The sequence below is a fragment of the Crinia signifera genome, chromosome 2, assembly GCF_055691185.1.
Source record: "Crinia signifera chromosome 2, ASM5569118v1, whole genome shotgun sequence".
Lineage (NCBI taxonomy): Eukaryota > Metazoa > Chordata > Amphibia > Anura > Myobatrachidae > Crinia > Crinia signifera.
This window is the reverse complement of record NC_139218.1, coordinates 5015792-5037987: the sequence shown is the minus strand read 5'-3', so window position 1 is coordinate 5037987 and position 22196 is coordinate 5015792. Positions and strand designations below refer to the sequence as shown.

General features: G+C 47.8%; 1 protein-coding gene across 4 annotated transcripts in view; it reads left to right on the top strand.

The window, feature by feature from the left end:
• The window catches only part of SPAG17 (sperm associated antigen 17), a 274209-nt gene that overhangs the window by 130560 nt on the left and 121453 nt on the right, over nt 1-22196 (top strand). For 3 of the 4 annotated variants that reach the window (XM_083171479.1, XM_083171477.1, XM_083171478.1), the window contains exons 10-11: nt 21468-21583; nt 21728-21865. In XM_083171479.1, coding sequence (XP_083027605.1) covers nt 21468-21583; nt 21728-21865 — 254 coding nt within the window. The remainder of the gene's footprint in view (nt 1-21467; nt 21584-21727; nt 21866-22196) is intronic. The other variant, XM_083171480.1, reaches the window with a different exon arrangement.

The window sequence follows — 22196 nt, the reverse complement described above, 5'->3', positions numbered from 1 at the left end:
AGGAAACGACACTCCGAGCCTCATCATTGTGTATGATACACATTCAGCTGCCTTCTGTGTCTTGTGGCTTCCTCGTGGCAGCTGTATCATGATATGCCCCACTGTGCAGAGAACTCCTCCATGCTCTCATTGTCTCCCGCCTTGGCTACTGCAACCTCCTCCTATTTGGTGTTCTCCTGTTCTGTCCTATGTGCTACCAGGGCCGGACTGGGACCAGAAATTGGCCCTGGCATTTTGAGCACACAGGCCCACTAGCAGAGGGCGGGACCTTTGCGCGGCAAAGCCACGCAGCGAAAAGGGGACGTGGCCTCATGAAAAGGCATCACAAAAAAGGAGGCATTACACATTATGGAACACACCGTAATGCCCATTACACATTATGGAACAAAACATTATGCCCATTACACATTGCCAGATACATATGCCTCACAGTGCCAGGTAGATATTATGCCCCACAGTGCCAGGTGCATATTATGCCTCACAGTGCCAAGTAGATATTATGCCCCACAGTGCCAGGTGCATATTATGCCTCACAGTGCCAGATACATATTATGCCTCACAGTGCCAGATACATATGCCCCACAGTGCCAGGTACATATGCCTCACAGTGCCAGATACATATGCCCCACAGTGCCAGGTACATATGCCTCACAGTGCCAGGTACATATTATGCCCCACAGTGCCAGGTACATATTATGCCCCACAGTGCCAGGTACATATTATGCCCCACAGTGCCAGATACATATTATGTCCCACAGTGCCAGATACATATTATGCCCCACAGTGTCATATACATATTATGCCCCACAGTGCCAGGTACATATGCCTCACAGTGCCAGATACATATGCCCCACAGTGCCAGGTACATATGCCTCACAGTGCCAGGTACATATTATGCCCCACAGTGCCAGGTACATATTATGCCCCACAGTGCCAGGTACATATTATGCCCCACAGTGCCAGATACATATTATGTCCCACAGTGCCAGATACATATTATGCCCCACAGTGTCATATACATATTATGCCCCACAGTGCCAGATACATATAATGCCCCACAGTGCCAGGTACATATAATGCCCCACAGTACCAGGTACATATTATGCCCCACAGTGCCAGGTACGTATTATGCCCCACAGTGTCAGGTACATATTATGCCCCACAGTGTCAGGTACATATTATGCCCCACAGTGTCAGGTACATATTATGCCCCACAGTGTCAGGTACATATTATGCCCCACAGTGTCAGGTACATATTATGCCCCACAGTGTCAGGTACATATTATGCCCCACCAGGCTCCCACCAGGTCCACATGTGATGCTCTGCCAGGCTCTCCCGCCCGCTTCTGCCTCTTCCGTCACCTTTTCCCACCCACGGCCAGCCCCTCCGCTCCCCCCACCAGCGCTGCTCACACTGGAAGGATGTCGGTGCCAGCGGCTCAGGCACAGCGGAGTTCAGCATGTGCAAATCAGGCTGCACAAAATCGGCCCACAAGGCCATCGGCCCTTCTGGCATTTGCCAGAAGGGCCAGATATCCAGTCCGGCCCTGCGTGCTACATTGGCTCCTCCACAATATAATGTACAGCTACTCACCCAGCATATCCCACTGCTTTCCTGGCAGGACATGTGTTAGGAACCAGGGTCAGTTCAGTTTTGTTTTCTGTTCAGTTTGTGTTTGGCATTTGACTCGCTGGTGGCCTCCAGTGGTAGGTCTGTGCCATATCAGCTCAATATTCTGGGAGCTAATTATTCACAAGTCTGCAAGGTAATGAGCTCGTTAAGCACAAGCTTGGGAGCTGCCTGGATCTCCACCAGGTGTAATTAATCACTTGAGCCCTTTATAGGGCAGGCTCTCCTGCAATACTCTGCCAGTGATAGCATCCAGCTTCTACGTCCTGTTTCCTGCTGGCCTCTTTCTGGTACTGCTCAGTTAGGAGCTCACCAGCTGTCTGCTGGACATTAGTTATTTCTCCCTGCACTCAGCCCAGTGCAGCCTTCCTGGCCTTTGTCAGTTCCAGCCTGCTTTACCTTCAGTTGTTGTATCCTGTCTGTCTGCTCCAGTCTGTCCCAGCCTGCTCTTTACCATCCTGAGCTCCTGAATGATTCACGGTCCTGCTGTGCCAGTTCCAGGTCATGTAAGTGCTCCAGTGGAGCCTGGTTTTGTTCCTTATTTATTTATCATGTCCTGCCATATTCCTTTTCTGCACCAGGGAATTCTTCCCTGTGGTGGTTCACTGTCACTTCAGTTGGTTCCTGGTCTTGTGGGTTCCCCTGCTAGGGGCCTGGTTTATTTCATTATTTCTGTTTACTCTTCTGAGCATATTATTATTTACCCACCATCTGCTTGTGGTGCTAGGGTGTCCTTTCAGCAGTATGCTGTATCATTTGCTTTTGCTTGGGTACTAACTTCCGGTGCCTTATCCTATGTTCAGTGTTCCGTGTGTATTGATCGTGGTGTGGTTTTGGTGTGGTGTTTTTTTTTTTTTATTGTGTATGCGACTCGGTCGCTGGTGGTTGGTGACTAGGTCTCTGGCGCATAGCTGCGTAGTTAGTTCGGCAAGTTGCCTTCTTTAATTTTCACTCAGGTTCCCTTAGCCAGATTTCCTTTTTGCTGTACCCTTAGGGGGTCCCCGGTTCCTTGTCATCACATAACTCCTGGCTGCACCGGACCTAGAGCGGGCGTAACTCGCCCTTTCAAACGTGGCGGCTACAGGCAAAGCCTAGTTTCCGCAGGAACCAGTCACCTAGCTTTGGGGGCCAACAGAGGCAGTGTAGGGTCCCGCCGTGGCTGTTCTAAACAGCAGTCCCCGCTATGGGTTCACTCCTGAAACCATAACAACATGTTTGCCCACATGCCCTTATTATTAATATTATCATTGATATTTTATGTTCCATGGTACTCCACAGCAATGTTCAGGGGTACAGAACCATTAAACAGGGATGTACTAAAGTGACAAAATAAACGCAGGCAGGATTCGGGGTGGGCAGGAGTCGGAAAGGGCAGGCAGGACTCGGCACAGGCAGGATTATACTAATAAGCAATAAGCAGATCTCCTCTGGAAATGGGCAGAGCTGACACAACAGAAGTGAGTGGCATTCAGAAATTGGGTCAGGTGTGAGGGATCATTAGTATATGGAATGTCCATACCCCTCTCTATGTAGGGTTCCTCCATGTCATGTCTCGGTATCTCTCTTCCTGTATCAGTAATGTCCATACCCCTCTCTATGTAGGGTTCCTCCATGTCATGTCTCTGTGTCTCTCTTCCTGTATAAGGAACGTCCATACCCCCTCTCATGTAGGGTTCCTCCATGTCATGTCTCTGTATCTCTCTTCCTGTATACGGAACGTCCATACCCCCTCTATGTAGGGTTCCTCCATGTCATGTCTCTGTATCTCTCTTCCTGTATAAGGAACATCCATACCCCTCTCTATGTAGGGTTCCTCCATGTCATGTCTCTGTGTCTCTCTTCCTGTATAAGGAACGTCCATACCCCCCTCTATGTAGGGTTCCTCCATGTCATGTCTCTGTGTCTCTCTTCCTGTATAAGAAACATCCATATCCCCCCTCTATGTAGGGTTCCTCCATGTCATGTCTCTGTGTCTCTCTTCCTGTATAAGGAACGTCCATACCCCCCTCTATGTAGGGTTCTTCCATGTCATGTCTCTGTATCTCTCTTCCTGTATAAGGAACGTCCATACCCCTCTCTATTAGGGTTCCTCCATGTCATGTCTCTGTATCTCTTCCTGTATAAGGAACATCCATACCCCCCTCTATGTAGGGTTCCTCCATGTCATGTCTCTGTATCTCTCTTCCTGTATAAGGAACGTCCATACCCCTCTCTATGTAGGGTTCCTCCATGTCATGTCTCTGTATCTCTTCCTGTATAAGGAACGTCCATACTCCTCTCTATGTAGGGTTCCTCCATGTCATGTCTCTGTGTCTCTCTTCCTGTATAAGGAACGTCCATACCCCTCTCTATGTAGGGTTCCTCCATGTCATGTCTCTGTATCTCTCTTCCTGTATAAGGAACGTCCATACCTCTCTCTATGTAGGGTTCCTCCATGTCATGTCTCTGTATCTCTTCCTGTATAAGGAACGTCCATACCCCCCCTCTATGTAGGGTTCCTCCATGTCATGTCTCTGTGTCTCTCTTCCTGTATAAGGAACGTCCATACCCCCTCTCTATGTAGGGTTCCTCCATGTCATGTCTCTGTATCTTTCTTCCTGTATAAGGAACGTCCATACCCCTCTCTATGTAGGGTTCCTCCATGTCCTGTCTCTGTATCTCTCTTCCTGTATAAGGAACGTCCATACCCCCCCTCTATGTAGGGTTCCTCCATGTCATGTCTCTGTATCTCTCTTCCTGTATAAGGAACGTCCATACCCCTCTCTATGTAGGGTTCCTCCATGTCATGTCTCTGTATCTCTCTTCCTGTATAAGGAACGTCCATACCTCTCTCTATGTAGGGTTCCTCCATGTCATGTCTCTGTATCTCTTCCTGTATAAGGAACGTCCATACCCCCCCTCTATGTAGGGTTCCTCCATGTCATGTCTCTGTGTCTCTCTTCCTGTATAAGGAACGTCCATACCCCCCTCTATGTAGGGTTCCTCCATGTCATGTCTCTGTATCTCTCTTCCTGTATAAGGAACGTCCATACCCCCTCTATGTAGGGTTCCTCCATGTCATGTCTCTGTATCTCTTCCTGTATAAGGAACGTCCATACCCCCCCTCTAGGTAGGGTTCCTCCATGTCATGTCTCTGTGTCTCTCTTCCTGTATAAGGAACGTCCATACCCCTCTCTATGTAGGGTTCATCCATGTCATGTCTCTGTATCTCTCTTCCTGTATAAGGAACGTCCATACCCCTCTCTATGTAGGGTTCCTCCATGTCATGTCTCTGTATCTCTTCCTGTATAAGGAACGTCCATACCCCCCCTCTATGTAGGGTTCCTCCATGTCATGTCTCTGTATCTCTCTTCCTGTATAAGGAACGTCCATACCCCCCCTCTCTATGTAGGGTTCTTCCATGTCATGTCTCTGTGTCTCTCTTCCTGTATAAGGAACGTCCATACCCCCTCTCTATGTAGGGTTCCTCCATGTCATGTCTCTGTATCTCTCTTCCTGTATAAGGAACGTCCATACCCCTCTCTATGTAGGGTTCCTCCATGTCATGTCTCTGTGTCTCTCTTGCTGTATAAGGAACGTCCATACCCCTCTCTATGTAGGGTTCCTCCATGTCATGTCTCTGTGTCTCTCTTCCTGTATAAGGAACGTCCATACCCCCCTCTATGTAGGGTTCCTCCATGTCATGTCTCTGTATCTCTCTTCCTGTATAAGGAACGTCCATACCCCCTCTATGTAGGGTTCCTCCATGTCATGTCTCTGTATCTCTTCCTGTATAAGGAACGTCCATACCCCTCTCTATGTAGGGTTCCTCCATGTCATGTCTCTGTATCTCTCTTTCTGTATAAGGAACGTCCATACCCCCTCTCTATGTAGGGTTCCTCCATGTCATGTCTCTGTCTCTCTCTTCCTGTATAAGGAACGTCCATACCCCCCTCTATGTAGGGTTCTTCCATGTCATGTCTCTGTGTCTCTCTTCCTGTATAAGGAACATCCATACCCCCCTCTATGTAGGGTTCCTCCATGTCATGTCTCTGTGTCTCTCTTCCTGTATAAGGAACGTCCTTACCCCCCCCTCTATGTAGGGTTCCTCCATGTCATGTCTCTGTGTCTCTCTTCCTGTATAAGGAACGTCCATACCCCCCCTCTATGTAGGGTTCCTCCATGTCATGTCTCTGTGTCTCTCTTGCTGTATAAGGAACGTCCATACCCCCCTCTATGTAGGGTTCCTCCATGTCATGTCTCTGTGTCTCTCTTCCTGTATAAGGAACGTCCATACCCCCCCTCTATGTAGGGTTCCTCCATGTCATGTCTCTGTGTCTCTCTTGCTGTATAAGGAACGTCCATACCCCCCTCTATGTAGGGTTCCTCCGTGTCATGTCTCGGTATCTCTCTTCCTGTATAAGGAACGTCCATACCCCTCTCTATGTAGGGTTCCTCCATGTCATGTCTCTGCATCTCTTCCTGTATAAGGAACGTCCATACCCCCCTCTATGTAGGGTTCCTCCATGTCATGTCTCTGTGTCTCTCTCTTCCTTTATAAGGAACGTCCATACCCCTCTCTATGTAGGGTTCCTCCATGTCATGTCTCTGTATCTCTCTTCCTGTATAAGGAACATCCATACCCCTCTCTATGTAGGGTTCCTCCATGTCATGTCTCTGTATCTCTCTTCCTGTATAAGGAACATCCATACCCCTTTCTATGTAGGGTTCCTCCATGTCATGTCTCTGTGTCTCTCTCTTCCTTTATAAGGAACGTCCATACCCCTCTCTATGTAGGGTTCCTCCATGTCATGTCTCTGTATCTCTCTTCCTGTATAAGGAACATCCATACCCCTCTCTATGTAGGGTTCCTCCATGTCATGTCTCTGTATCTCTCTTCCTGTATAAGGAACGTCCATACCCCTCTCTATGTAGGGTTCCTCCATGTCATGTCTCTGTCTCTCTCTTCCTGTATAAGGAACGTCCATACCCCTCTCTATGTAGGGTTCCTCCATGTCATGTCTCTGTATCTCTTCCTGTATAAGGAACGTCCATACCCCTCTATATGTAGGGTTCCTCCATGTCATGTCTCTGTATCTCTTCCTGTATAAGGAACGTCCATACCCCTCTATATGTAGGGTTCCTCCATGTCATGTCTCTGTATCTCTCTTCCTGTATAAGGAACATCCATACCCCCTCTCTATGTAGGGTTCCTCCATGTCATGTCTCTGTATCTCTCTTCCTGTATAAGGAACATCCATACCCCCTCTCTATGTAGGGTTCCTCCGTGTCATGTCTCTGTATCTCTCTTCCTGTATAAGGAACATCCATACCCCTCTCTATGTAGGGTTCCTCCATGTCATGTCTCTGTATCTCTCTTCCTGTATAAGGAACATCCATACCCCCCTCTATGTAGGGTTCCTCCATGTCATGTCTCTGTATCTCTTCCTGTATAAGGAACGTCCATACCCCTCTCTATGTAGGGTTCCTCCATGTCATGTCTCTGTATCTCTTCCTGTATAAGGAACGTCCATATCCCCTCTCTATGTAGGGTTCCTCCATGTCCTGTCTCTGTATCTCTCTTCCTGTATAAGGAACGTCCATACCCCCTCTCTATGTAGGGTTCCTCCATGTCCTGTCTCTGTATCTCTCTTCCTGTATAAGGAACGTCCATACCCCCTCTCTATGTAGGGTTCCTCCATGTCATGTCTCTGGCTCTGTCTTCCTGTATAAGGAATGTCCATACCCCCTCTCTATGTAGGGTTCCTCTATGTCATGTCTCTGGCTCTGTCTTCCTGTATAAGGAACGTCCACACCCCTCTCTATGTAGGGTTCCTCCATGTCATGTCTCTGTATCTCTCTTCCTGTATAAGGAACGTCCATACCCCTCTCTATGTAGGGTTCCTCCATGTCATGTCTCTGTATCTCTCTTCCTGTATAAGGAACGTCCATACCCCCTCTATGTAGGGTTCCTCCGTGTCATGTCTCTGTATCTCTCTTCCTGTATAAGGAACGTCCATACCCCCCCCTCTATGTAGGGTTCCTCCATGTCCTGTCTCTGTATCTCTCTTCCTGTATAAGGAACGTCCATACCCCCCCTCTATGTAGGGTTCCTCCATGTCATGTCTCTGTATCTCTCTTCCTGTATAAGGAACGTCCATACCCCCTCTCTATGTAGGGTTCCTCCATGTCATGTCTCTGGCTCTGTCTTCCTGTATAAGGAACGTCCATACCCCTCTCTATGTAGGGTTCCTCCATGTCCTGTCTCTGTATCTCTCTTTCTGTATAAGGAACGTCCATACCCCCTCTCTATGTAGGGTTCCTCCATGTCATGTCTCTGGCTCTGTCTACCTGTATAAGGAACGTCCATACCCCTCTCTATGTAGGGTTCCTCCATGTCATGTCTCTGGCTCTGTCTTCCTGTATAAGGAACGTCCATACCCCTCTCTATGTAGGGTTCCTCCATGTCATGTCTCTGTAACTCTCTTCCTGTATAAGGAACGTCCATACCCCTCTCTATGTAGGGTTCCTCCATGTCATGTCTCTGTATCTCTCTTCCTGTATAAGGAACGTCCATACCCCTCTCTATGTAGGGTTCCTCCATGTCCTGTCTCTGTATCTCTCTTCCTGTATAAAGAACGTCCATACCCCCCCTCTATGTAGGGTTCCTCCATGTCATGTCTCTGTATCTCTTCCTGTATAAGGAACGTCCATACCCCCCCTCTATGTAGGGTTCCTCCATGTCTTGTCTCTGTATCTCTCTTCCTGTATAAGGAACGTCCATACCCCCTCTCTATGTAGGGTTCCTCCATGTCATGTCTCTGTATCTCTCTTCCTGTATAAGGAACGTCCATACCCCTCTCTATGTAGGGTTCCTCCATGTCATGTCTCTGTATCTCTTCCTGTATAAGGAACGTCCATACCCCTCCATTTAGCGTTCCTCCATGTCATGTCTCTGTGTCTCTCTTTCTGTATAAGGAACGTCCATACCCCTCTCTATGTAGGGTTCCTCCATGTCATGTCTCTGTATCTCTTCCTGTATAAGGAACGTCCATACCCCCTCTCTATGTAGGGTTCCTCCATGTCATGTCTCTGTGTCTCTCTTCCTGTATAAGGAACGTCCATACCCCTCTCTATGTAGGGTTCCTCCATGTCATGTCTCTGTATCTCTTCCTGTATAAGGAACGTCCATACCCCCTCTCTATGTTGGGTTCATCCATGTCATGTCTCTGTATCTCTCTTCCTGTATAAGGAACGTCCATACCCCCCTCTATGTAGGGTTCCTCCGTGTCATGTCTCTGCCCTCTCTCTTCCTGTATAAGGAACGTCCATACCCCTCTCTATGTAGGGTTCCTCCGTGTCATGTCTCTGTATCTCTCTTCCTGTATAAGGAACGTCCATACCCCTCTCTATGTAGGGTTCCTCCGTGCCATGTCTCTGTATCTCTCTTCCTGTATAAGAAACGTCCATACCCCTCTCTATGTAGGGTTCCTCCATGTCATGTCTCTGTATCTCTTCCTGTATAAGGAACGTCCATACCCCCTCTCTATGTTGGGTTCATCCATGTCATGTCTCTGTATCTCTCTTCCTGTATAAGGAACGTCCATACCCCCCCTCTATTTAGGGTTCCTCCATGTCATATCTCGGTATCTCTCTTCCTGTATAAGGAACGTCCATACCCCCCCTCTATGTAGGGTTCCTCCATGTCATGTCTCTGTGTCTCTCTTGCTGTATAAGGAACGTCCATACCCCCCTCTATGTAGGGTTCCTCCATGTCATGTCTCTGTATCTCTTCCTGTATAAGGAACGTCCATATCCCCTCTCTATGTAGGGTTCCTCCATGTCATGTCTCTGTATCTCTCTTCCTGTATAAGGAACGTCCATACCCCTCTCTATGTAGGGTTCCTCCATGTCATGTCTCTGTATCTCTCTTCCTGTATAAGGAACGTCCATACCCCTCTCTATGTAGGGTTCCTCCATGTCATGTCTCTGTATCGCTCTTCCTGTATAAGGAACGTCCATACCCCTCTCTATGTAGGGTTCCTCCATGTCATGTCTCTGTATCTCTCTTCCTGTATAAGGAACGTTCATACCCCTCTCTATGTAGGGTTCCTCCATGTCCTGTCTCTGTATCTCTCTTCCTGTATAAGGAACGTCCATACCCCTCTCTATGTAGGGTTCCTCCATGTCATGTCTCTGTATCTCTCTTCCTGTATAAGGAACGTCCATACCCCTCTCTATGTAGGGTTCCTCCATGTCATGTCTCTGTATCGCTCTTCCTGTATAAGGAACGTCCATACCCCTCTCTATGTAGGGTTCCTCCATGTCATGTCTCTGCCCTCTCTCTTCCTGTATAAGGAACGTCCATACCCCCCCTCTATGTAGGGTTCCTCCATGTCATGTCTCTGTATCTTTCTTCCTGTATAAGGAACGTCCATACCCCTCTCTATGTAGCGTTCCTCCATGTCATGTCTCTGTATCTCTCTCTTCCTGTATAAGGAGCGTCCATACCCCTCTCTATGTAGGGTTCCTCCATGTCATGTCTCTGTATCTCTCTTCCTGTATAAGGAACATCCATACCCCCCTCTATGTAGGGTTCCTCCGTGTCATGTCTCTGTATCTCTCTTCCTGTATAAGGAACGTCCATACCCCTCTCTATGTAGGGTTCCTCCATGTCATGTCTCTGTGTCTCTCTCTTCCTTTATAAGGAACGTCCATTCCCCTCTCTATGTAGGGTTCCTCCATGTCATGTCTCTGTATCTCTCTTTCTGTATAAGGAACGTCCATTCCCCTCTCTATGTAGGGTTCCTCCATGTCATGTCTCTGTATCTCTCTTCCTGTATAAGGAACGTCCATACCCCTCTCTATGTAGGGTTCCTCCATGTCATGTCTCTGTGTCTCTCTCTTCCTTTATAAGGAACGTCCATTCCCCTCTCTATGTAGGGTTCCTCCATGTCATGTCTCTGTATCTCTCTTCCTGTATAAGGAACGTCCATACCCCCCCCTCTATGTAGGGTTCCTCCATGTCATGTCTCTGTATCTCTCTTCCTGTATAAGGAACGTCCATACCCCCCTCTATGTAGGGTTCCTCCATGTCATGTCTCTGTGTCTCTCTCTTCCTGTATAAGGAACGTCCATACCCCTCTCTATGTGGGGTTCCTCCATGTCATGTCTCTGTGTCTCTCTCTTCCTGTATAAGGAACGTCCATACCCCCCCCTCTATGTAGCGTTCCTCCATGTCATGTCTCTGTATCTCTCTTCCTGTATAAGGAACGTCCATACCCCCCTCTATGTAGGGTTCCTCCATGTCATGTCTCTGTATCTCTTCCTGTATAAGGAACGTCCATATCCCCTCTCTATGTAGGGTTCCTCCATGTCATGTCTCTGTATCTCTCTTCCTGTATAAGGAACGTCCTTACCCCCCCCCCCTCTATGTAGGGTTCCTCCGTGTCATGTCTCTGTATCTCTCTTCCTGTATAAGGAACGTCCATACCCCTCTCTATGTAGGGTTCCTCCATGTCATGTCTCTGTGTCTCTCTTGCTGTATAAGGAACGTCCATACCCCTCTCTATGTAGGGTTCATCCATGTCATGTCTCTGTATCTCTCTTCCTGTATAAGGAACATCCATACCCCCTCTCTATGTAGGGTTCCTCCATGTCATGTCTCTGTATCTCTCTTCCTGTATAAGGAACGTCCATACCCCTCTCTATGTAGGGTTCCTCCATGTCATGTCTCTGTATCTCTTCCTGTATAAGGAACATCCATACCCCCTCTCTATGTAGGGTTCCTCCATGTCATGTCTCTGCCCTCTCTCTTCCTGTATAAGGAACGTCCATACCCCCCTCTATGTAGGGTTCCTCCATGTCATGTCTCTGTATCTCTCTTCCTGTATAAGGAACATCCATACCCCCTCTCTATGTAGGGTTCCTCCATGTCATGTCTCTGTATCTCTCTTCCTGTATCAGTAATGTCCATACCCCCCTCTATGTAGGGTTCCTCCATGTCATGTCTCTGTATCTCTCTTCCTGTATAAGGAACGTTCATACCCCTCTCTATGTAGGGTTCCTCCATGTCATGTCTCTGTATCTCTCTTCCTGTATAGGGAACGTCCATACCCCCTCTCTATGTAGGGTTCTTCCATGTCATGTCTCTGTCTCTCTCTTCCTGTATAAGGAACGTCCATACCCCTCTCTATGTAGGGTTCCTCCATGTCATGTCTCTGTATCTCTCTTCCTGTATAAGGAACGTCCATACCCCCTCTCTATGTAGGGTTCCTCCATGTCATGTCTCTGTATCTCTCTTCCTGTATAAGGAACATCCATACCCCTCTCTATGTAGGGTTCCTCCATGTCATGTCTCTGTATCTCTCTTCCTGTATAAGGAACGTTCATACCCCTCTCTATGTAGGGTTCCTCCATGTCATGTCTCTGTATCTCTCTTCCTGTATAAGGAACGTTCATACCCCTCTCTATGTAGGGTTCCTCCATGTCATGTCTCTGTATCTCTCTTCCTGTATAAGGAACGTCCATACCCCCTCTCTATGTAGGGTTCCTCCATGTCATGTCTCTGTATCTCTCTTCCTGTATAAGGAACGTCCATACCCCCCTCTATGTAGGGTTCCTCCATGTCATGTCTCTGTATCTCTTCCTGTATAAGGAACGTCCATATCCCCTCTCTATGTAGGGTTCCTCCATGTCATGTCTCTGTATCTCTCTTCCTGTATAAGGAACGTCCATACCCCTCTCTATGTAGGGTTCCTCCATGTCATGTCTCTGCCCTCTCTCTTCCTGTATAAGGAACGTGCATACCCCCCTCTATGTAGGATTCCTCCATGTCATGTCTCTGTATCTCTCTTCCTGTATAAGGAACATCCATACCCCCTCTCTATGTAGGGTTCCTCCATGTCATGTCTCTGTATCTCTCTTGCTGTATAAGGAACGTTCATACCCCCCCTCTATGTAGGGTTCCTCCATGTCATGTCTCTGTGTCTCTCTTGCTGTATAAGGAACGTCCATACCCCCCTCTATGTAGGGTTCCTCCATGTCATGTCTCTGTATCTCTCTTCCTGTATAAGGAACGTCCATACCTCTCTCTATGTAGGGTTCCTCCATGTCATGTCTCTGTATCTCTCTTCCTGTATAAGGAACGTCCATACCCCTCTCTATGTAGGGTTCCTCCATGTCATGTCTCTGTATCTCTTCCTGTATAAGGAACGTCCATACCCCTTTCTATGTAGGGTTCCTCCATGTCATGTCTCTGCATCTCTTCCTGTATAAGGAACGTCCATACCCCTCTCTATTAGGGTTCCTCCATGTCATATCTCTGGCTCTGTCTTCCTGTATAAGGAACGTCCATACCCCTCTCTATGTAGGGTTCCTCCATGTCATGTCTCTGTATCTCTCTTCCTGTATAAGGAACGTCCATACCCCCTCTGTATGTATGGTTCCTCCATGTCATGTCTCTGTGTCTCTCTTCCTGTATAAGGAACGTCCATACCCCTCTCTATGTAGGGTTCCTCCGTGTCATGTCTCTGTATCTGTCTTCCTGTATAAGGAACGTCCATACCCCTCTCTATGTAGGGTTCCTCCATGTCATGTCTTGGTATCTCTCTTCCTGTATAAGGAACGTCCATACCCCCCTCTCTATGTAGGGTTCCTCCGTGCCATGTCTCTGTATCTCTCTTCCTGTATAAGAAACGTCCATACCCCTCTCTATGTAGGGTTCCTCCATGTCATGTCTCTGTATCTCTTCCTGTATAAGGAACGTCCATACCCCCTCTCTATGTTGGGTTCATCCATGTCATGTCTCTGTATCTCTCTTCCTGTATAAGGAACGTCCATACCCCCCCTCTATTTAGGGTTCCTCCATGTCATGTCTCGGTATCTCTCTTCCTGTATAAGGAACGTCCATACCCCCCCTCTATGTAGGGTTCCTCCATGTCATGTCTCTGTATCTCTTCCTGTATAAGGAACGTCCATACCCCCTCTCTATGTTGGGTTCATCCATGTCATGTCTCTGTATCTCTCTTCCTGTATAAGGAACGTCCATACCCCCCCTCTATGTAGGGTTCCTCCATGTCATGTCTCTGTGTCTCTCTTGCTGTATAAGGAACGTCCATACCCCCCTCTATGTAGGGTTCCTCCATGTCATGTCTCTGTATCTCTTCCTGTATAAGGAACGTCCATATCCCCTCTCTATGTAGGGTTCCTCCATGTCCTGTCTCTGTATCTCTCTTCCTGTATAAGGAACGTCCATACCCCTCTCTATGTAGGGTTCCTCCATGTCATGTCTCTGTATCTCTTCCTGTATAAGGAACGTCCATACCCCTCTCTATGTAGGGTTCCTCCATGTCATGTCTCTGTATCTCTCTTCCTGTATAAGGAACGTCCATACCCCTCTCTATGTAGGGTTCCTCCATGTCATGTCTCTGTATCGCTCTTCCTGTATAAGGAACGTCCATACCCCTCTCTATGTAGGGTTCCTCCATGTCATGTCTCTGCCCTCTCTCTTCCTGTATAAGGAACGTCCATACCCCCCCTCTATGTAGGGTTCCTCCATGTCATGTCTCTGTATCTTTCTTCCTGTATAAGGAACGTCCATACCCCTCTCTATGTAGGGTTCCTCCATGTCATGTCTCTGTATCTCTCTCTTCCTGTATAAGGAACGTCCATACCCCTCTCTATGTAGGGTTCCTCCATGTCATGTCTCTGTATCTCTCTTCCTGTATAAGGAACATCCATACCCCCCTCTATGTAGGGTTCCTCCGTGTCATGTCTCTGTATCTCTCTTCCTGTATAAGGAACGTCCATACCCCTCTCTATGTAGGGTTCCTCCATGTCATGTCTCTGTGTCTCTCTCTTCCTTTATAAGGAACGTCCATTCCCCTCTCTATGTAGGGTTCCTCCATGTCATGTCTCTGTATCTCTCTTCCTGTATAAGGAACATCCATACCCCCCTCTATGTAGGGTTCCTCCATGTCATGTCTCTGTGTCTCTCTCTTCCTGTATAAGGAACGTCCATACCCCTCTCTATGTAGGGTTCCTCCATGTCATGTCTCTGTCTCTCTTGCTGTATAAGGAACGTCCATACCCCCCTCTATGTACGGTTCCTCAGTGTCATGTCTCGGTATCTCTCTTCCTGTATAAGGAACGTCCATACCCCCCCTCTATGTAGGGTTCCTCCATGTCATGTCTCTGTATCTCTCTTCCTGTATAAGGAACGTCCATACCCCTCTCTATGTAGGGTTCCTCCATGTCATGTCTCTGTATCTCTTCCTGTATAAGGAACGTCCATACCCCCCTCTATGTAGGGTTCCTCCGTGTCATATCTCTGTATCTCTCTTCCTGTATAAGGAACGTCCATACCTCTCTCTATGTAGGGTTCCTCCATGTCATGTCTCTGTATCTCTCTTCCTGTATAAGGAACGTCCATACCCCCCTCTATGTAGGGTTCCTCCATGTCATGTCTCTGTGTCTCTCTTGCTGTATAAGGAACGTCCATATCCCCTCTCTATGTAGCGTTCCTCCATGTCATGTCTCTGTATCTCTTCCTGTATAAGGAACGTCCATATCCCCTCTCTGTGTAGGGTTCCTCCATGTCATGTCTCTATATCTCTCTTCCTGTATAAGGAACGTCCTTACCCCCCCCCCTCTATGTAGGGTTCCTCCGTGTCATGTCTCTGTATCTCTCTTCCTGTATAAGGAACGTCCATACCCCTCTCTATGTAGGGTTCCTCCATGTCATGTCTCTGTGTCTCTCTTGCTGTATAAGGAACGTCCATACCCCTCTCTATGTAGGGTTCATCCATGTCATGTCTCTGTATCTCTCTTCCTGTATAAGGAACGTCCATACCCCTCTCTATGTAGGGTTCCTCCATGTCATGTCTCTGTATCTCTTCCTGTATAAGGAACGTCCATACCCCTCTCTATGTAGGGTTCCTCCATGTCATGTCTCTGGCTCTCTCTTCCTGTATAAGGAACATCCATACCCCCTCTTTATGTAGGGTTCCTCCATGTCATGTCTCTGCCCTCTCTCTTCCTGTATAAGGAACGTCCATACCCCCCTCTATGTAGGGTTCCTCCATGTCATGTCTCTGTATCTCTCTTCCTGTATAAGGAACATCCATACCCCCTCTCTATGTAGGGTTCCTCCATGTCATGTCTCTGTATCTCTCTTCCTGTATCAGTAATGTCCATACCCCCCTCTATGTAGGGTTCCTCCATGTCATGTCTCTGTATCTCTCTTCCTGTATAAGGAACGTTCATACCCCTCTCTATGTAGGGTTCCTCCATGTCATGTCTCTGTCTCTCTCTTCCTGTATAAGGAACGTCCATACCCCTCTCAATGTATGGTTCCTCCATGTCATGTCTCTGTATCTCTTTTCCTGTATAAGGAACGTCCATACCCCCCTCTATGTAGGGTTCCTCCATGTCATGTCTCTGTGTCTCTCTTCCTGTATAAGGAACGTCCATACCCCCTCTCTATGTAGGGTTCCTCCATGTCATGTCTCTGCCCTCTCTCTTCCTGTATAAGGAACGTGCATACCCCCCTCTATGTAGGATTCCTCCATGTCATGTCTCTGTATCTCTCTTCCTGTATAAGGAACATCCATACCCCCTCTCTATGTAGGGTTCCTCCATGTCATGTCTCTGTATCTCTCTTGATGTATAAGGAACGTTCATACCCCCCCTCTATGTAGGGTTCCTCCATGTCATGTCTCTGCCCTCTCTCTTCCTGTATAAGGAATGTCCATACCCCCTCTCTATGTAGGGTTCCTCCATGTCATGTCTCTGTGTCTCTCTTGCTGTATAAGGAACGTCCATACCCCCCTCTATGTAGGGTTCCTCCATGTCATTTCTCTGTATCTCTCTTCCTGTATAAGGAACGTCCATACCTCTCTCTATGTAGGGTTCCTCCATGTCATGTCTCTGTATCTCTCTTCCTGTATAAGGAACGTCCATACCCCTCTCTATGTAGGGTTCCTCCATGTCATGTCTCTGTATCTCTTCCTGTATAAGGAACGTCCATACCCCTTTCTATGTAGGGTTCCTCCATGTCATGTCTCTGCATCTCTTCCTGTATAAGGAACGTCCATACCCCTCTCTATTAGGGTTCCTCCATGTCATATCTCTGGCTCTGTCTTCCTGTATAAGGAACGTCCATACCCCTCTCTATGTAGGGTTCCTCCATGTCATGTCTCTGTATCTCTCTTCCTGTATAAGGAACGTCCATACCCCTCTCTATGTAGGGTTCCTCCATGTCATGTCTCTGTATCTCTCTTCCTGTATAAGGAACGTCCATACCCCTCTCTATGTAGGGTTCCTCCATGTCCTGTCTCTGTATCTCTCTTCCTGTATAAGGAACGTCCATACCCCCCCTCTATGTAGGGTTCCTCCATGTCATGTCTCTGTATCTCTTCCTGTATAAGGAACGTCCATACCCCCCCTCTATGTAGGGTTCCTCCATGTCATGTCTCTGTATCTCTCTTCCTGTATAAGGAGCGTCCATACCCCCTCTCTATGTAGGGTTCCTCCATGTCATGTCTCTGTGTCTCTCTTCCTGCATAAGGAACGTCCATACCCCTCTCTATGTAGGGTTCCTCCATGTCATGTCTCTGTCTCTCTTCCTGTATAAGGAACGTCCATACCCCTCTCTATGTAGGGTTCCTCCATGTCTTGTCTCTGTATCTCTCTTCCTGTATAAGGAACGTCCATACCCCCTCTCTATGTAGGGTTCCTCCATGTCATGTCTCTGTATCTCTCTTCCTGTATAAGGAACGTCCATACCCCTCTCTATGTAGGGTTCCTCCATGTCATGTCTCTGTATCTCTTCCTGTATAAGGAACGTCCATACCCCCTCTATGTAGGGTTCCTCCATGTCATGTCTCTGTATCTCTCTTCCTGTATAAGGAACGTCCATACCCCTCTCTATGTAGGGTTCCTCCATGTCATGTCTCTGTATCTCTCTTCCTGTATAAGAAACGTCCATACCCCTCTCTATGTAGGGTTCCTCCATGTCATGTCTCTGTATCTCTTCCTGTATAAGGAACGTCCATACCCCCCCCCTCTATTTAGGGTTCCTCCATGTCATGTCTCGGTATCTCTCTTCCTGTATAAGGAACGTCCATACCCCCCCTCTATGTAGGGTTCCTCCATGTCATGTCTCTGTGTCTCTCTCTTCCTGTATAAGGAACGTCCATACCCCCTCTCTATGTATGGTTCCTCCATGTCATGTCTCTGTGTCTCTCTCTTCCTGTATAAGGAACGTCCATACCCCTCTCTATGTAGGGTTCCTCCATGTCATGTCTCTGTATCTCTCTTCCTGTATAAGGAACGTCCATACCCCCCTCTATGTAGGGTTCCTCCATGTCATGTCTCTGTATCTCTTCCTGTATAAGGAACGTCCATACCTCTCTCTATGTAGGGTTCCTCTATGTCATGTCTCTGTATCTCTTCCTGTATAAGGAACGTCCATACCCCCTCTCTATGTAGGGTTCCTCCATGTCATGTCTCTGTATCTCTCTTCCTGTATAAGGAACGTCCATACCCCTCTCTATGTAGGGTTCCTCCATGTCATGTCTCTGTATCTCTCTTCCTGTATAAGGAAAGTCCATACCCCTCTCTATGTAGGGTTCCTCCATGTCATGTCTCTGTATCGCTCTTCCTGTATAAGGAACGTCCATACCCCTCTCTATGTAGGGTTCCTCCATGGCATGTCTCTGCCCTCTCTCTTCCTGTATAAGGAACGTCCATACCCCCCCTCTATGTAGGGTTCCTCCATGTCATGTCTCTGTATCTCTCTTCCTGTATAAGGAACGTCCATACCCCCTCTCTATGTAGCGTTCCTCCATGTCATGTCTCTGTATCTCTCTCTTCCTGTATAAGGAACGTCCATACCCCTCTCTATGTAGGGTTCCTCCATGTCATGTCTCTGTATCTCTCTTCCTGTATAAGGAACATCCATACCCCCCTCTATGTAGGGTTCCTCCGTGTCATGTCTCTGTATCTCTCTTCCTGTATAAGGAACATCCATACCCCTCTCTATGTAGGGTTCCTCCATGTCATGTCTCTGTGTCTCTCTCTTCCTGTATAAGGAACGTCCATACCCCTCTCTATGTAGGGTTCCTCCATGTCATGTCTCTGTATCTCTCTTCCTGTATAAGGAACATCCATACCCCCCTCTATGTAGGGTTCCTCCGTGTCATGTCTCTGTATCTCTCTTCCTGTATAAGGAACATCCATACCCCTCTCTATGTAGGGTTCCTCCATGTCATGTCTCTGTGTCTCTCTCTTCCTGTATAAGGAACGTCCATACCCCTCTCTATGTAGGGTTCCTCCATGTCATGTCTCTGCATCTCTTCCTGTATAAGGAACGTCCATATCCCCTCTCTATGTAGGGTTCCTCCATGTCATGTCTCTGTATCTCTCTTCCTGTATAAGGAACGTCCATACCCCCTCTCTATGTATGGTTCCTCCATGTCATGTCTCTGTGTCTCTCTCTTCCTGTATAAGGAACGTCCATACCCCTCTCTATGTAGGGTTCCTCCATGTCATGTCTCTGTATCTCTCTTCCTGTATAAGGAACGTCCTTACCCCCCCCTCTATGTAGGGTTCCTCCATGTCATGTCTCTGTATCTCTTCCTGTATAAGGAACGTCCATACCCCTCTCTATGTAGGGTTCCTCCATGTCATGTCTCTGGCTCTCTCTTCCTGTATAAGGAACATCCATACCCCCTCTCTATGTAGGGTTCCTCCATGTCATGTCTCTGCCCTCTCTCTTCCTGTATAAGGAACGTCCATACCCCTCTCTATTAGGGTTCCTCCATGTCATGTCTCTGTATCTCTTCCTGTATAAGGAACGTCCATACCCCCCTCTATGTAGGGTTCCTCCATGTCATGTCTCTGTATCTCTCTTCCTGTAAAAGGAACATCCATACCCCCTCTCTATGTAGGGTTCCTCCATGTCATGTCTCTGTATCTCTCTTCCTGTATAAGGAACATCCATACCCCCTCTCTATGTAGGGTTCCTCCATGTCATGTCTCTGTATCTCTCTTCCTGTATAAGGAACGTCCATACCCCCCTCTATGTAGGGTTCCTCCATGTCATGTCTCTGTGTCTCTCTTCCTGTATAAGGAACGTCCATACCCCCTCTCTATGTAGGGTTCCTCCATGTCATGTCTCTGCCCTCTCTCTTCCTGTATAAGGAACGTGCATACCCCCCTCTATGTAGGATTCCTCCATGTCATGTCTCTGTATCTCTCTTCCTGTATAAGGAACATCCATACCCCCCCTCTATGTAGGGTTCCTCCAGTCATGTCTCTGTGTCTCTCTTGCTGTATAAGGAACGTCCATACCCCCTCTCTATGTAGGGTTCCTCCATGTCATGTCTCTGCCCTCTCTCTTCCTGTATAAGGAACGTCCATACCCCCCTCTATGTAGGGTTCCTCCATGTCATGTCTCTGTATCTCTCTTCCTGTATAAGGAACGTCCATACCTCTCTCTATGTAGGGTTCCTCCATGTCATGTCTCTGTATCTCTCTTCCTGTATAAGGAACGTCCATACCCCCTCTCTATGTAGGGTTCCTCCATGTCATGTCTCTGTATCTCTCTTCCTGTATAAGGAACATCCATACCTCCCTCTATGTAGGGTTCCTCCATGTCATGTCTCTGTATCTCTCTTCCTGTATAAGGAACGTCCATACCCCCCTCTATGTAGGGTTCCTCCATGTCATGTCTCTGTATCTCTTCCTGTATAAGGAACGTCCATACCCCCTCTCTATGTAGGGTTCCTCCATGTCATGTCTCTGTATCTCTTCCTGTATAAGGAACGTCCATACCCCTCTCTATGTAGGGTTCCTCCATGTCATGTCTCTATATCTCTCTTCCTGTATAAGGAACGTCCATACCCCTCTCTATGTAGGGTTCCTCCATGTCATGTCTCTGTATCTCTTCCTGTATAAGGAACGTCCATACCCCCCTCTATGTAGGGTTCCTCCATGTCATGTCTCTGTATCTCTCTTCCTGTATAAGGAACGTCCATACCCCTCTCTATGTAGGGTTCCTCCATGTCATGTCTCTGTATCTCTTCCTGTATAAGGAACGTCCATACCCCCCTCTATGTAGGGTTCCTCCATGTCATGTCTCTGTATCTCTCTTCCTGTATAAGGAACGTCCATACCCCTATCTATGTAGGGTTCCTCCATGTCATGTCTCTGTATCTCTTCCTGTATAAGGAACGTCCATACCCCCTCTCTATGTAGGGTTCCTCCGTGTCATGTCTCTGTATCTCTCTTCCTGTATAAGGAACGTCCATACCCCCTCTCTATGTAGGGTTCCTCCGTGTCATGTCTCTGTATCTCTCTTCCTGTATAAGGAACGTCCATACCCCCTCTCTATGTAGGGTTCCTCCATGTCATGTCTCTGTCTCTCTCTTCCTGTATAAGGAACGTCCATACCCCTCTCTATGTAGGGTTCCTCCATGTCATGTCTCTGTCTCTCTCTTCCTGTATAAGGAACGTCCATACCCCCTCTCTATGTAGGGTTCCTCCATGTCATGTCTCTGTATCTCTCTTCCTGTATAAGGAACGTCCATACTCCTCTCTATGTAGGGTTCCTCCATGTCATGTCTCTGTATCTCTCTTCCTGTATAAGGAACGTCCATACCCCCCCTCTATGTAGGGTTCCTCCATGTCATGTCTCTGTATCTCTCTTCCTGTATAAGGAACGTCCATACCCCTCTCTATGTAGGGTTCCTCCATGTCATGTCTCTGGCTCTCTCTTCCTGTATAAGGAACGTCCATACCCCCCTCTATGTAGGTTTCCTCCGTGTCATGTCTCTGTGTCTCTCTCTCTGCCTAGTGGAGGTGGAGGTCCTGGTGTTGGATGTGGATATGAGGTTTTACAATGACCTGTTGAGTGACGTACCTGAGGAGCTGCTCTCCATCCCGGTTATTTTACACTGCATTTTGGAACAGGTCTGTTACCTCCACTCACCTGGAGACTTATTGATGAGTGTTTTCCCATCACTGTCGCTGTGTAATGTGGCTGCAGACAATGTAGTGTTACACCTGTACTGGTTACTGGGGCCTGAGTGTGACTCTGGCTTACATCTCTGATAGGTTGTGGCAACTGAGAAAGATCTAGTTCCTCCGAGTGAAATTGTGCCGGACCACCGAGCGGATGGCCTGGACCCCACTATCGCTGACCATTTGATATCTGTTCTTGATTCACTTTCCCTCTCGGAGAAAGAAAAAAAGGTGAGTGGTCTCTATCTGTCTGAGTGTACATTACACCATCCACTCACAGCACCATCCACTCACAGCACCACTCACTCACTTACATACCATCCACTCACAGCACCACTCACTCACATACCATCCACTCACAGCACCACTCACTCACATACCATCCACTCACAGCACCATCCACTCACAGCACCATCCACTCACAGCACCACTCACTCACATACAATCCACTCACAGCACCACTCACTCACATACAGTCCACTCACAGCACCACTCACACACATACCAGCCACTCACAGCACCACTCACACACATACCAGCCACTCACAGCACCACTCACATA